At 38.8% G+C, this 12,383-nt stretch overlaps 1 protein-coding gene across 3 annotated transcripts in view; it reads right to left on the reverse strand.

Moving 5' to 3' along the window:
* Positions 1 to 12,383, reverse strand: part of LOC128541156 (poly [ADP-ribose] polymerase tankyrase-2-like) — a 28,533-nt gene that overhangs the window by 15,608 nt on the left and 542 nt on the right. For 2 of the 3 annotated variants that reach the window (XM_053511405.1, XM_053511407.1), the window contains exons 2-15: positions 9,242 to 9,466; positions 7,330 to 7,425; positions 7,115 to 7,151; positions 6,921 to 6,996; positions 5,782 to 5,876; positions 5,614 to 5,680; positions 4,999 to 5,185; positions 4,249 to 4,370; positions 3,290 to 3,381; positions 2,639 to 2,717; positions 2,361 to 2,532; positions 1,390 to 1,469; positions 334 to 479; positions 65 to 230 (exon numbers count right to left, since the gene is read on the reverse strand). In XM_053511405.1, the coding sequence (XP_053367380.1) occupies positions 65 to 230; positions 334 to 479; positions 1,390 to 1,469; positions 2,361 to 2,532; positions 2,639 to 2,717; positions 3,290 to 3,381; positions 4,249 to 4,370; positions 4,999 to 5,185; positions 5,614 to 5,680; positions 5,782 to 5,876; positions 6,921 to 6,996; positions 7,115 to 7,151; positions 7,330 to 7,425; positions 9,242 to 9,466 (1,640 nt within the window). The remainder of the gene's footprint in view (positions 1 to 64; positions 231 to 333; positions 480 to 1,389; positions 1,470 to 2,360; positions 2,533 to 2,638; positions 2,718 to 3,289; positions 3,382 to 4,248; positions 4,371 to 4,998; positions 5,186 to 5,613; positions 5,681 to 5,781; positions 5,877 to 6,920; positions 6,997 to 7,114; positions 7,152 to 7,329; positions 7,426 to 9,241; positions 9,467 to 12,383) is intronic. The other variant, XM_053511406.1, reaches the window with a different exon arrangement.

The raw sequence follows: 12,383 nt of genomic DNA on the forward strand, positions 1-12,383 counted from the left end.
TTTTGATAAACTTGCATGTGCCAATTTGAATTATACAGTATAAAATGGCAGGAAGAGGTTTCACCTGAAGCAGCAGCTTGCAGATCTCGTACTTGCCCTTTGCGGCAGCTTCATGCAATGGCGTGAACTTCCACAGGTCGGCCACGTTAATCACAGCACCGTGTATCACCAGCAGCTCCGCCACCTCGTAGTGTCCATATGAGCATGCGTTGTGTAGCGGAACCAGACCTCTAAAGCAAAGTTTAAACCAAAAATGTACCACTTGTAAATCAGGGTGTTCTTACATATGATAAACAATACATGTAACAAGAATGACGGGAAACAAGTTTGCACCCTTTATCTTTAGCGTGCACGTCAGCACCGTGCTGCAGCAGGTACTCCACTACGGCCACACGGTTGTACCCGGCAGCAAAGTGAAGCGGTGTGGACTGACGTCCCTCTGCGTCCCTGCAGTTAACGTTCTGTAGTGTACACAACTTCTGTAACAGCACACAATCATAATAAAAGACATTATGTTCTGCTTCAAAGCCAAAAAACGCTTTCCCACATTGAATTTTTCTCACATTGAATCTTAAATCTAGAAGAGACATATAGACCCAGCAGGGGAGACGATTACCCACAATTCCGCAGTGCAAGAGAGAAAAAACGTTGGCTCACTTGTGATCACGTAACGATCTCGGCAGCAAGGCAATACATGGTACTTGATACATGATACTTGGTACTCGTAAACCAAGACTTGCTCGTTTTCCAAGTCAAAATTTATTAAAAAAAAAAAAAATCTTTGTTCCGTCTTGCGGAACACTCGTAAAGTAGAAGATTTACTAATACAAGAGTTTTATTTTTATTTTTTTTTATTGCCACTTTATTAAAGAAAGTTTAAGGAGTCCATGTCAAAACTAAACAGGGAATTTTGCATATGTTTGGGTACAATGATCCAAAAAGCCTAACCCACCTACAAACTGCTACAATCTGCCTTCTGAACCGCTATGATGTATTTTTACTTAGAAGACTGGGGGCTCCAAGCTGGAATCTAGGGATTCGAGCCCAGCCGTCTGTGGTTGCCACAACCCCCCCACACCTGCATCTGGCGTAAAACCTGTGCCAAGTTGTGTGTGGATCAGGTGGCTCGCTGTGGTGACCCCTAGGTGGGAGGAGCTAAAAAAGTTTTTAATGATATATTTTTACCTGAGGACATAATTAACAAAGAATATACTAGGGAAGGCAGCTCCAAGTATATCTGCCCGTGCTTTTTAAAAATCTGTCCTAGAGAATTGCGCCATCTGCGATTGATTGACTTATTATTTTATCATATATAATTAAAACATATATACACCTCACAAATGATTTTTCCATTTATAATGCAGGACCCAAGATGATGACACATTTTACCTTTACAGTCTCCAGATCTCCTGACTTGGACGCCTCCAGCAGCTGCCTCTCTGTGTCCAAATTCCCTCCCAGCACTCCTTCTAGTGGAAAAAAAACAAGCTGCTCATAAAAACAGCAATATCGCCACTTCACTGTTGTTTTAATAGGCTGTCCATTTTACTGTATGGCTTAGTGATTTTCATTTGATTCAACAGCACTAGCTCCAAGATAGCAGTTAGCTTAGAGAGATGTAAAACAGGTGTGGATGAGAACTTCGACAAAAATCGACTACACAAGCCAGGTGTCCACAATATTACGTCCATTAATTATATATGAACTGTAGAATATAGCAACTATACCTTTCTCCAAACGTCTTTTTCTGAACACACATTCAGTTGGAGTCTATTCCAACAAAAAAGTTTGCCACCTTGTGGCCTTATTTGGTTATAGCGAGTAGCCACATGCCCAAACTTATGACTGTCACAGTATAATGGACTGTATTGGATTAAAAATAAATAAATAAATAAATAAAAATGAATTGGCTTGTCGTGTAGGCATGGCGGCCCGTCAGTCTGTACAATTACACTTGTAGTACTAAAGAAGAAGCAATACTCCTGCAAAAAATGAGGATTGGCAGAAAATGCATACATTATTTCCTTTCTGCAAAAGCTGTGGAATAGTTTTTTCTAAGGACCAATTTAATCTTGAGATCTGAGTGCACAATTGCTGTTCTGTAAATGCAATAATGGACGTAAATTGTTCATAAAACTAGAGCACACTTTTAAAAAAAGAAAGAGAAAGAAAAGAAAGTAAGAAAAAACGAAAGAAAGGGGAAAATGAGAAATATTGAGAAAGAGAATAGGATGGAGGAAGTAAGAACGAAATTTCACACTTAGAAACTGCATGGCAGGTTTTGTTTCCTGGAGGTCCTTTTCATACATTTTTCTGCTTAGCACTTCAGTTAATAAAAAGCTGCTAGTCAGCTCGCTCACCCTGGAGTACGTCCTGGATGGAGTCGTTGGAGAGCTGGGAGGGTGTGAAGCCCTGCAGTGAAGTGATGAGCGGGTCCGAGCCAGCGCTCATTAGCAGCCTACAGCTCTGCAGATGTCCGCACTGAGCGGCCCTGTGCAGCGGCGTCTGCCCCTGACTGTCCAGTGCGTTGACCTAAACATACCGGAACGCATCCTTTGAGCTCAGGTTTGTCGCTTTTTTCATTTTTTTAAAAGTACAAACAGCACATTGTGTGCGGAGAGCTGATAAATGTGCTTACTTTGGCTTCGTGTTTGATTAACAGGTCGATGATGTCATTGTGGGACATCTCAGCAGCGAGATGCAGTGGCGTCAGGAGGCTGGAAATGAAGGAGAGAAAAAAAAAAAAAGTGTTAACGTGGCAGATGTGTATTTTAGGATGCAATAAAAAAAGCACATTAGCCAATAGAAAAGTCTGTTATCTCTTTTCTAATTAGATACTTTTTTGTTATGGTTTGTACTGTACAGAGCCGTGAAAAAGTATTTGCCCCTTTTTGCATAGTTATCTCAATTAAATGATTCAATTCATCAAACTATTTTATTCATATATCATTTTTTTTTTAATATTACACAAAGATCAAAATAACCCATAAAAATCTGATTAATCACAGATCAATATTTAGCAACGGAGAGCAATTAACTTTCTTTAATAGGGCCAAATTGGTTTGGACGGCTTTTTTCACTTAATAAATAAAATCATTATTTAAAAACTGCTTAAAAAAAAGCTACACTCTAATATCAGGGTGTGAAAGGAATAATTATAATTATAACAGCAAAACATCATCTCTCGAACAAAACAGCTGGTTATTCTGCTAAAAATATCCTTTGGTGGTAATGAGCGCGGATAACACACAGTAAGCCTGCGAGCAGTAACACAAGGTGTGAGACTCACTCTTTTGTCTTGTCGTTTATATTAGCCCCCCTTCTCAGCAGAATTTCACACACTTGCTTCCTCTTAGGGTAAAGTGACGCAGACGCGCAGTGCTGCAAAGAAAAAAATTTTAAAAAGAGAAGAAAAATCAAAGAATTTTCACTGGTGCCGGGAAACAAACATATCTTAATATGGACACTGTTTTAAAGAATTTATTAGCAAATAATTCACACATATGATGCTGCGCTGCCTACCAATGTGTGAAGAGTTTAGAGCACCACCTGTAGGACTATAGGGGAACTGCAACATGTTTTGATGCCTTCAGCATTGTTGTGTAGAAAAAAAAACATTAATCAGTAAAGACCAAGAGTTAGAAAGTGTTTCCAAACTTTTGACTGGGATTTTAACTAAATCGATTTTTCCCCCCATATCTATCAGAATCTGGGCGAACAAGGTCACTGGGACGGTCAGGCATATCGAGTTTGGCAGATGAGGCCATTTTCCAAATTCTGCATCAGCACAGTGAAGCACAGTGGTGGTAGGATCATGTTGAGCATTACTCTTGGCCTTTTTTGCTGTTTTTCTGACCAAATCCCTCTCTTCACCTGGTCAGAATAGCCACGTCTGGTTGACCTGGACCCCACTGAGCACCTTTGAGACAAACTGGACTGTCGGTCCTCCACTCTTAACATCAATGCCTCTCTTGCGACTAAATAATCACAATTCCCTACAGCCACGCTGTAAAAGCTTGTGAAAAGCCTTCCTAAATACAACTGGGTCATTATAAAAATGAAACAGGGATTAAATCTGGAAAGAGATGTTTAACAAGAATATATGGGTGTCATGATCAAGTGTCCACAAACTTTTTGACCATATTTTACATTTAAGATAGGATAGTAATGTTCAGCTATAAAAGAAAAAAGAAAAAAAATAGACAGGTACTGTATGTTATGGGCACCCATGAAAGATTTTTTCCGTACCAGAGCCGTCTCGTGGGTTTGGGGATGTTTGAAGTTGATGATGTCCAGCGAGATGTGTTTTTTAAGGCGGAAGAGATCGGCCTCGCGCGCTGCCTGAAGTAACGCATAACCCCTGAACTCATCTAGAGGGAACAACAGCACAGACAGAGGGACTTTACATTCAAAGCAACAGTTTTTTTTCTTAAATCATAATATCTAATAAGCCAATATAATGTATTCATTCCTTAATCATCATATCTTCTATATGGACAAAACGTTTTGGTATTGGTGCTAAAAAATGTCTCACCTAGTGGTAGTGTCGGTTATTTTTTAAAATTCAAATATTTCAACAATCTTAACTGTCATTCAGATGAAACTTGGCCAGTTTAAAGACGTAATGTTCTAAAATGCAAAATTATTAAGATATGCGATTTGACAGATGGATTTGACATGGTTACGGACACTACAGATTTTTTGCTTTTTAAGCTTTTGCCAAAAAACTATTTAATAAAGGAGATCAAATTTTAATTTGATACTGCGATTTTATAATTATTTTCTAATATCATAATCATATCACTCTGATCGTCCAATAATCAAACAATCCGATTGTGCTTTTGCCAAATAACCCCATCAGATGAAGAACTAACGATGATTAATTACTCCAGCTGACACAGAACGACATCATGAGCAATCCTGCTACAAAAACTGACAGACAAATTACTGTCATGATAGGCAGTGATGGTGTTCTCTAGCACAAAGTTTAGCTCTTACAGGCCAGGCGGTCCTTCAGTAGTGCTGTGGGCGCCAGGTCGATGGCGCTCTTGTTGTGGCAGTTGAAAAAGGTGGGGTCGGCGCCGTGACTCAGCAGGAGGGAGCACACCTCCATGCGGTTCTTGGACGCGGCCTCGTGCAGCGGCGTGAACTGCCACAGGTCCGTCGCGTTCACGCAGGCACCATGCTGTAGGAGGAGCACGAGAGAGAAGATAGGAACACACACGATTATCACAACACTAGGTTAGAAACAGATGCATGACAACCTTCTCAAAGTGATTTATCTTCAGTAATTTATCAGAGTAATGCAGAAATGCAGTTTTTGGTTCTTTAAGTGAAAGTTTTGCCCAGATTTAAGGGATATTAATTGTTTAATAAAGTAATGTGATACGTGATAGGGATACAGTTAAAAATCACCTGCCTCTGGGTATAAACACAATATTAAATAACTGTTTCAGGATATGAACCTGATTAGACATGTTGGTGCATCAATAATTGGACCATATTAAAGCGGGGACGAGATAAAATAAGTTTTAATATTACACTCAAGACTTATGGACTTGCAACAATTTCTTATATATGTGACCTATAAGTGGTAAGTGAAAGCAGCATTACCTTTAGGAGCAGTTCAGTCACCTCATAATGGCCGTATGAGCAGGCGTTATGGAGAGGCACCAGATCACTGGAAGAACACAAAGGGCAAATAAAACACTGGTTTTGTTCATGTGCACTTTTTACTGCATTTGAAGAGACGCTCTAGGTGTGAGAGACACGCTGCTGTACCCTTTGTCTTTGGCGTGGACGTCAGCGCCATGCTGCAGCAACAGCTGCACCGTCTTCACCCGATTGTAGCCTGCGGCCAGATGCAGGGGCGTCGACTGTTTAAATAAAACAGTCATAATTATTATTATTTAAATAAACAGAAAAAGCCAAGTGTTATATTCTTTTGTTCTTAATGATAATATACGAGGGTGAGTCCGCACTCTGACTGTAGAATTTGTTTTAATTAACCTTCACAAAAGACACATACGTAATTTTTCCACATCATCTTCTTGCCTTTCAATACACTTTGTCCATCTTTGTCCAACACACTTTTGTGTTCCCTCATTAAAAAATGTTTTAGGCTGAGCTGCGAGCCACGAATGCGCTACTATTTTCACTTTCATCACAAGTGCATCTTCTTCCTCGTAGTTCTGCTTTCAGGGGACCAGGCATGTGAAAGTCTGAGGGAGTGAGATCAGGCCTGTAGGGACAATGCTTCATCACCTCAAAACTAAGTTTGTGCAGAAGTGTGCGGATGTACATCGTCATGCACGATCACGGCGCCCTTGGATTGCAGTCCTCAGTGTTTAATTTGAAGTTTTGGCTTCAGTTCTTTAATTAGTGTCTCACTGTAATGAGCACTGTTGATTGTTGAGAATCCCTGCCCTGCTCTTCTATTGTGCAAATCACAAGTGGTGGGCCGACGGGATCATTTCTGACTTGCTTTCGTATTTGTATTGAAAAACATGGAATATTATGGTACATTTTGATAATTATAATTGACACACCAGTTAGCTCTGGTGCACTAATTTGACATATCAGTGACTGTATGTTTGTTAAACAGCAGCATGGTTTTGTAACACATTTGTTATAATTATAAGATCCCTGTGGATCAGGCAATAATGCATAGAACAAATGCATTAATATAAACCTGGGTTTTAAGTTGCAGTCTGCATTACGCTCTACATGCAAATGTCTAAATCTGATCCTTTATGACATCATACCTACTTTGCGTACAATTAGGAAAATCTCGATTCAAATGTTGCCTATCGTCGTGTTGCTGCGTAGAGCAATTGTACAGGAAATGTTCCGCTGACTGTCACTTTGTGTCTATCGCAACGAGAAAATCCTTTTTCGATAAGCACACGAGTTCGAAATACCTTTCTTCCATCACTGGCGTGACAGTTCACATTCAAAGGAGTGAGCAGGCTCATCAGCTTCTCCTCGTTTCCACTCCTGCAAAAAAAAAAAAAAAAAAAAACACAAACCCCAGGTGAAGTACATTACCATCAGAACAGACAGTAATTCGAGATTATTGATCGTGTAGGAAGCTTTCGAGCGGAGGCCAGCGTACCTTGCACTCTCGAGAAGTTCATCCTTCCTGTACTCGCCTGTGAGAGGAAATGGCCAGGGCTTAGTTTCAGAATGACTAGTCCTATGATTTGTCTAAGCAATTACATCAGGAACACGGGCTTTTCGCCAACAGGACGATGTAAAATTAGCACATCACTGCATCATACACAAAGCATGCCAAGATGCGATTGTGTGTAAAAGTGATGATCATCTCACCGGTCAGGACAGCCTTAGCGGAGGCCTCGGCTAGGTCCAGGGCCGTCCTCCCATCTGTGTTTCGGATGCTCGGCAGAGCTCCATGCTGCAGCAGAACTGTTTTAATAACAACGAGGATGTTAGAAACACTGCCACAGACCATGAGCAAGCAGGAAACAATGGGCAACAATTATTCCAGTACGAGTTTACCGTTAAAAAAATGCTATAAAATAATAATACTAACATAATTAATAATAATAATAAAAATAAAAAAAAATAATAATAATATCAGGGATGGGAATCACTAATGACCACCTGATATGATTTCACCGCGATACCTAGTTGCCAATTCCATATGTCTCGCAATTATATATTATTAGAATTTTATAAATCTCCTGATTTTTTTTATATATACAGTATACATACAGTCTTATGCAGAAGTTTAGGCACCTCTTGATAACAGATTTTGGTGATTTTCTTTAATGAAAAGATAAGTCTCTTAAGGTTTTCCATAGTGGATTTCGAGGTATGTTTAGGATCATTGTCCTGTTGTAGAAGTCATCCTCTCTTCAGTTTCGGCTTTTTTACAGATGGTATGATGTCTGCTTCCAGATTTTGCTGGTATTTAGTGGAATCCATTCTTCCCTCAACCCATGCAATGTTTCCTGTGCCATTAGCTGCAACACAACCCCAAAGCATGATAGATCCACCCCCGTGCTTAATAGTTGGCAAGCTGTTCTTTTCATTAAAATCTGCTCTTTTTTTCTCCAAACAAGCCTTTGCTGATTGTGGCCAAAGAGTTCTATTTTAACTTCATCAGTCAACAGCACTTGTTTCCAAAACGCATCAGGCTTCTGTAGATGTTCTGTTGCAAACTTCTGACGTTGGATTTTATGATGGGGTAAGGGTTTCTTCTGCTGACTCTTCCATGAAGGTCTTGTGGAACGGTGCACCACCACTCTTAAGTCTGCTAAATCCTGCAGGTTTTTTGCAGTCAAATGGGGATTTTGATTTGTCTTTTTGACTAGCATATGAGCAGTTCTCTCTGAGAGTTTTTTTTGGTCTTCCAGATCTCATGACCTTTACAGTTCCCCTGCAAGCTGACAACGCTTTGCTATTTTCTTGTACCCTTCTCCTGCACTGTGGGCACCAATAACTTTCACTTTCAGAGTCTTACACAGCTGCTTAGAGGAACCCATGGTTGTTGATGTCCGCAAGTGTGTGCAAAGGTTTGAAGAGTCAAAGTATTTGTAAAGCTTTGAAATTGGCATTTAATAATGACAGCTGTTGCCATGCATTAGATCTAATGAGCTGATTAAGGTCTGAAACTCTAAGGGTGCCCAAACTTTTGCACAGTGGCATAATAATATTTGTATTTTTTTTATTTTTGTTCAATTTATGGTATAAGAAGTAACTATGCATCAATGTTTGCTGAAAATATTGCGCATTTTTTCCATTTCCAAGAGAAACTGTGTTAACGTCTTTTAAATAAAAAAAAACACAAAAATCTGTTATTTATCAAGGGGTGCCTAAACTTTTGCACAAGACTGTGTGTATATATATATATATATATATATATATATATCGTACAATTCTAAGCAAACTTAGCAAATAGTTAAATAACAAAAACGTAAAAAATTAATGTGAATAGTTTACAGCACCATCTATAGTATATTAAAGGAAGTGCAACATTTTACCACCACATCGACATCTCTAATAATAACGCATTAGAATGAAATAATAACAATAACAATAATAATAGTTCACAGTCAGCACTATCTTGGGTCAGAACTGACAGGGAAACGGAACTGTCAGCCTCCCTTGTCTCCTTTTTATTTATTGTGAATTATTTATACTATTCCTTTGTTGCATAATCAGGTCTTAAACATAATGCACAAATGGAATCAATCATGACTCCAGAATCAGATTTTACCGATGCAGACGTCGATCTTGCCCTTGATAGCTGCCTCGTGGAGAGGCGTGTAGTTCCAGTTGTCTCTGGAGTTCGGGTCTGCTCCGTGCTCCAGCAGCAGGTTGACCACCTCGGCGTGGCCGAACGAGCAGGCGTTGTGGAGCGAGATGAGGCCGCCGTCATCCCGCGCGTGAACGTTAGCGCCGTGTTGCAGCAGGTAGCTCACCACATCTCTACGGCCAAATCCTAACATCACACGGGAGCGGCACATCAGGTACAGCATACACACGTTTACGGAGCGCAAATTAGCTCCAGCCATTATAACAGGTCATTTATAAACATGTCTCATTAACTTAGACAAAATATGAAGCACTGACAATATGGAGACTGCAATTAAATTCCACGCAAATGAAGCCGCGGGCACATCTAGTATATAAAAGAGTCAGGCTGTAGACGGACAGTAAGTGTAATTAACTTCTGATTGTGACACCCGTGACATGGAGTGATAAATAAAGTTAAAAGTCTCAGTGCTGTTATGCACTATTATAACCACTTGTGCAACACCCCACGTCCAATCAGAATACTCAATCGAAACTAACTTTGGTATACTACTGGTATAGTACTGTATATAATATGGTGTTCACACAAGATTTAAATCAAATAAAGTCCTTTTCACAAAATGTTAAGTTGACGTACGAGTGTACAGTCACGCACCGCAGAACATCCGTTTGGACACTGTCCGACCAACCAAGCTTGTGCAGAATACACTTCAACTGAATATTGTAAAAAGAATATATATATTTATTATATTTTTAAGTGGACCAATGTAAACATTTTGTGCAAAGCACAGCACAAAAGTGTGTGCATCTGAAACGGGTCTTTTTTTCCATTGTTTTGAGTTTTTTAGAAGTCTGCTGAAAAACACAGACTAAGCGAAAATTCTGCCTGTCTCCCAAATCTTTCTCTCTCACACCTTTAGTGGCTGTCACACTGAGCCATGTTCCCACTACGTTCCTCAAAACATGTGGGTTTTAGCAGGTAGGGTTTGGCTCTGTCCTCTGTGCTGCTTTTCATACCAACCTACTTTCACCCAGGCTGTAAATGATGTTTGTAGAACAACAACTATGACACAGAGTAATACATCCAGTTAAACGCCCTGTTCCGTCCATCATCACTGCCAGTGGAATCAGACTGCTCGGTTGGAATAAACGGCTGTATAATGTAATTATGGTTGATTTAAAGTAAACAATAAGATATGCAAATGTTAAATGGAAATACTAGACTAATTTATTTAAGGAAATTTATTATCTTTGGATTTGGGAGCAGGGATCATCATGTCAATCAATCCCCTGTGGATAAGAATGAGCTCATTAGTGATTCTGACCAATCAGAATCAAGAATTAAACAGCACTTTGGTATAAAGACACCTCCTGTTACACTGAACCTCCAGTCTCACATAGTATGATGCAGATCAATCCCTGCTATTCGTATCATCCAAATGAGGATGGGTTCCCTGTTGAGTCTGGTTCCTCTCAAGGCTTCTTCCTATTACCATCTCAGGGAGTTTTTCCTTGCCACTGTCGCCCACGGCTTGCTCACCAGGGACTATCTTATCATTTTGATTCATACTAGGGCTGCAACAACTAATCGATAAAATCGAAATTATCGATAATGAAATTTGTTGTCAACGAATGCCGTTATCGATTAGTCGGGCTGCTCACGTCACTGAGGAGCGCGACCACAAGATGCACAAATACACACAGATACACAGCCGCTCGCGCAATGGATGTTACAGAAGCGTCTGCAGGAAAAAGCGCGCGCCCCGAGTCCTCCAAGGTTTGATAGCAATTTACAATAAACGCCTCTAAGAAGACGGTAACCTGCACGCTATGCAAGACCGAGCTTTCATGGCATGTCATGCACGAACACTTAAAAAGAAAACATGTTGGTGTTACGGATGGCGAAACGTCAGCAGGGTCGGTAAAAACTGTATCTCTTCATCGTGTAAAAGTTGTATAGTTTAAGTGCTTTTGTTTAAACTGTTTGCTAACTTCGGGACAGTTGCACTAGATCTGTTCACGGGCTACTCACTAGCATCACATTGCGCAATCACCTCATGAGAAATAGTGATTAGTTAAATGGCGCTATTTTAGATTATCTTAAATTACACGGTGCGAATAACAGTAGAATATTACATTTAGTGATTGTTGTGGTTTTCAGCGAATGCAAATAACAGTACATTTGTGACTATTAGCTTTTTGCATTTCTACAGTTTTTTTTTATAGTCCACTACAAAGTTAACTTGTAATTTACTGTGGTTTTACTTATGCATACATCATTTTATTATACAAAATTACATTATTTTAGCTGTTTATATCTTATTAACTTAATATATCAGTGTATTTAAAAAATAAATAAATAAATATATATATATATATATATATATATATATATATATATATATATATACTGTATGTATTATATACTACATTTCATTTAAGGTTGAAAATGTCAAAATTAAAGATTATTAAACTCTATATGTGACTTTTGCATTTTTAAAAGTTTTTTTTTTTATACATAAATAATACCCTGATTTATGTTTTTTTAAAATAGTTATAAGCAAAATATCAAATTAAAGAAATGGTTAGGTTTTATCCGATTAATCGAAAACATAATCGCCCAACTAATCGATTATCAAAAATAATCGTTAGTTGCAGCCCTAATTCATACACACTCACATCTCATACAAACTTTAATAATTCTTTTGATTGTGTAAAGCTGCTCTGCGACAATGACAATTGTTAAAAGCGCTATACAAATAAAATGTAATAAAGTAGAGTAAATCTCGCTTACATAATCACACAACCGAAAACACAGATAGATAAACAAATAGATAGATAGATAGATAGATAGATAGATAGATAGATAGATAGATAGATAAATAGATAGATAGCCACATATATAAACAGATATATATAAACAGATGGACAGAGAGACAGATAAACAAATACATAGATAGATAGATAGCCACATATATAAACAGATATATATAAACAGATGGACAGAGAGACAGATAAACAAATACATAGATAGATAGATAGCCACATATATAAACACAGATAGATAAACAGATATATAAATAATGTATGGCTTTATCGCTGTA

The sequence above is a fragment of the Clarias gariepinus genome, chromosome 14 (assembly GCF_024256425.1).
Source record: "Clarias gariepinus isolate MV-2021 ecotype Netherlands chromosome 14, CGAR_prim_01v2, whole genome shotgun sequence".
NCBI classification, from domain to species: domain Eukaryota; kingdom Metazoa; phylum Chordata; class Actinopteri; order Siluriformes; family Clariidae; genus Clarias; species Clarias gariepinus.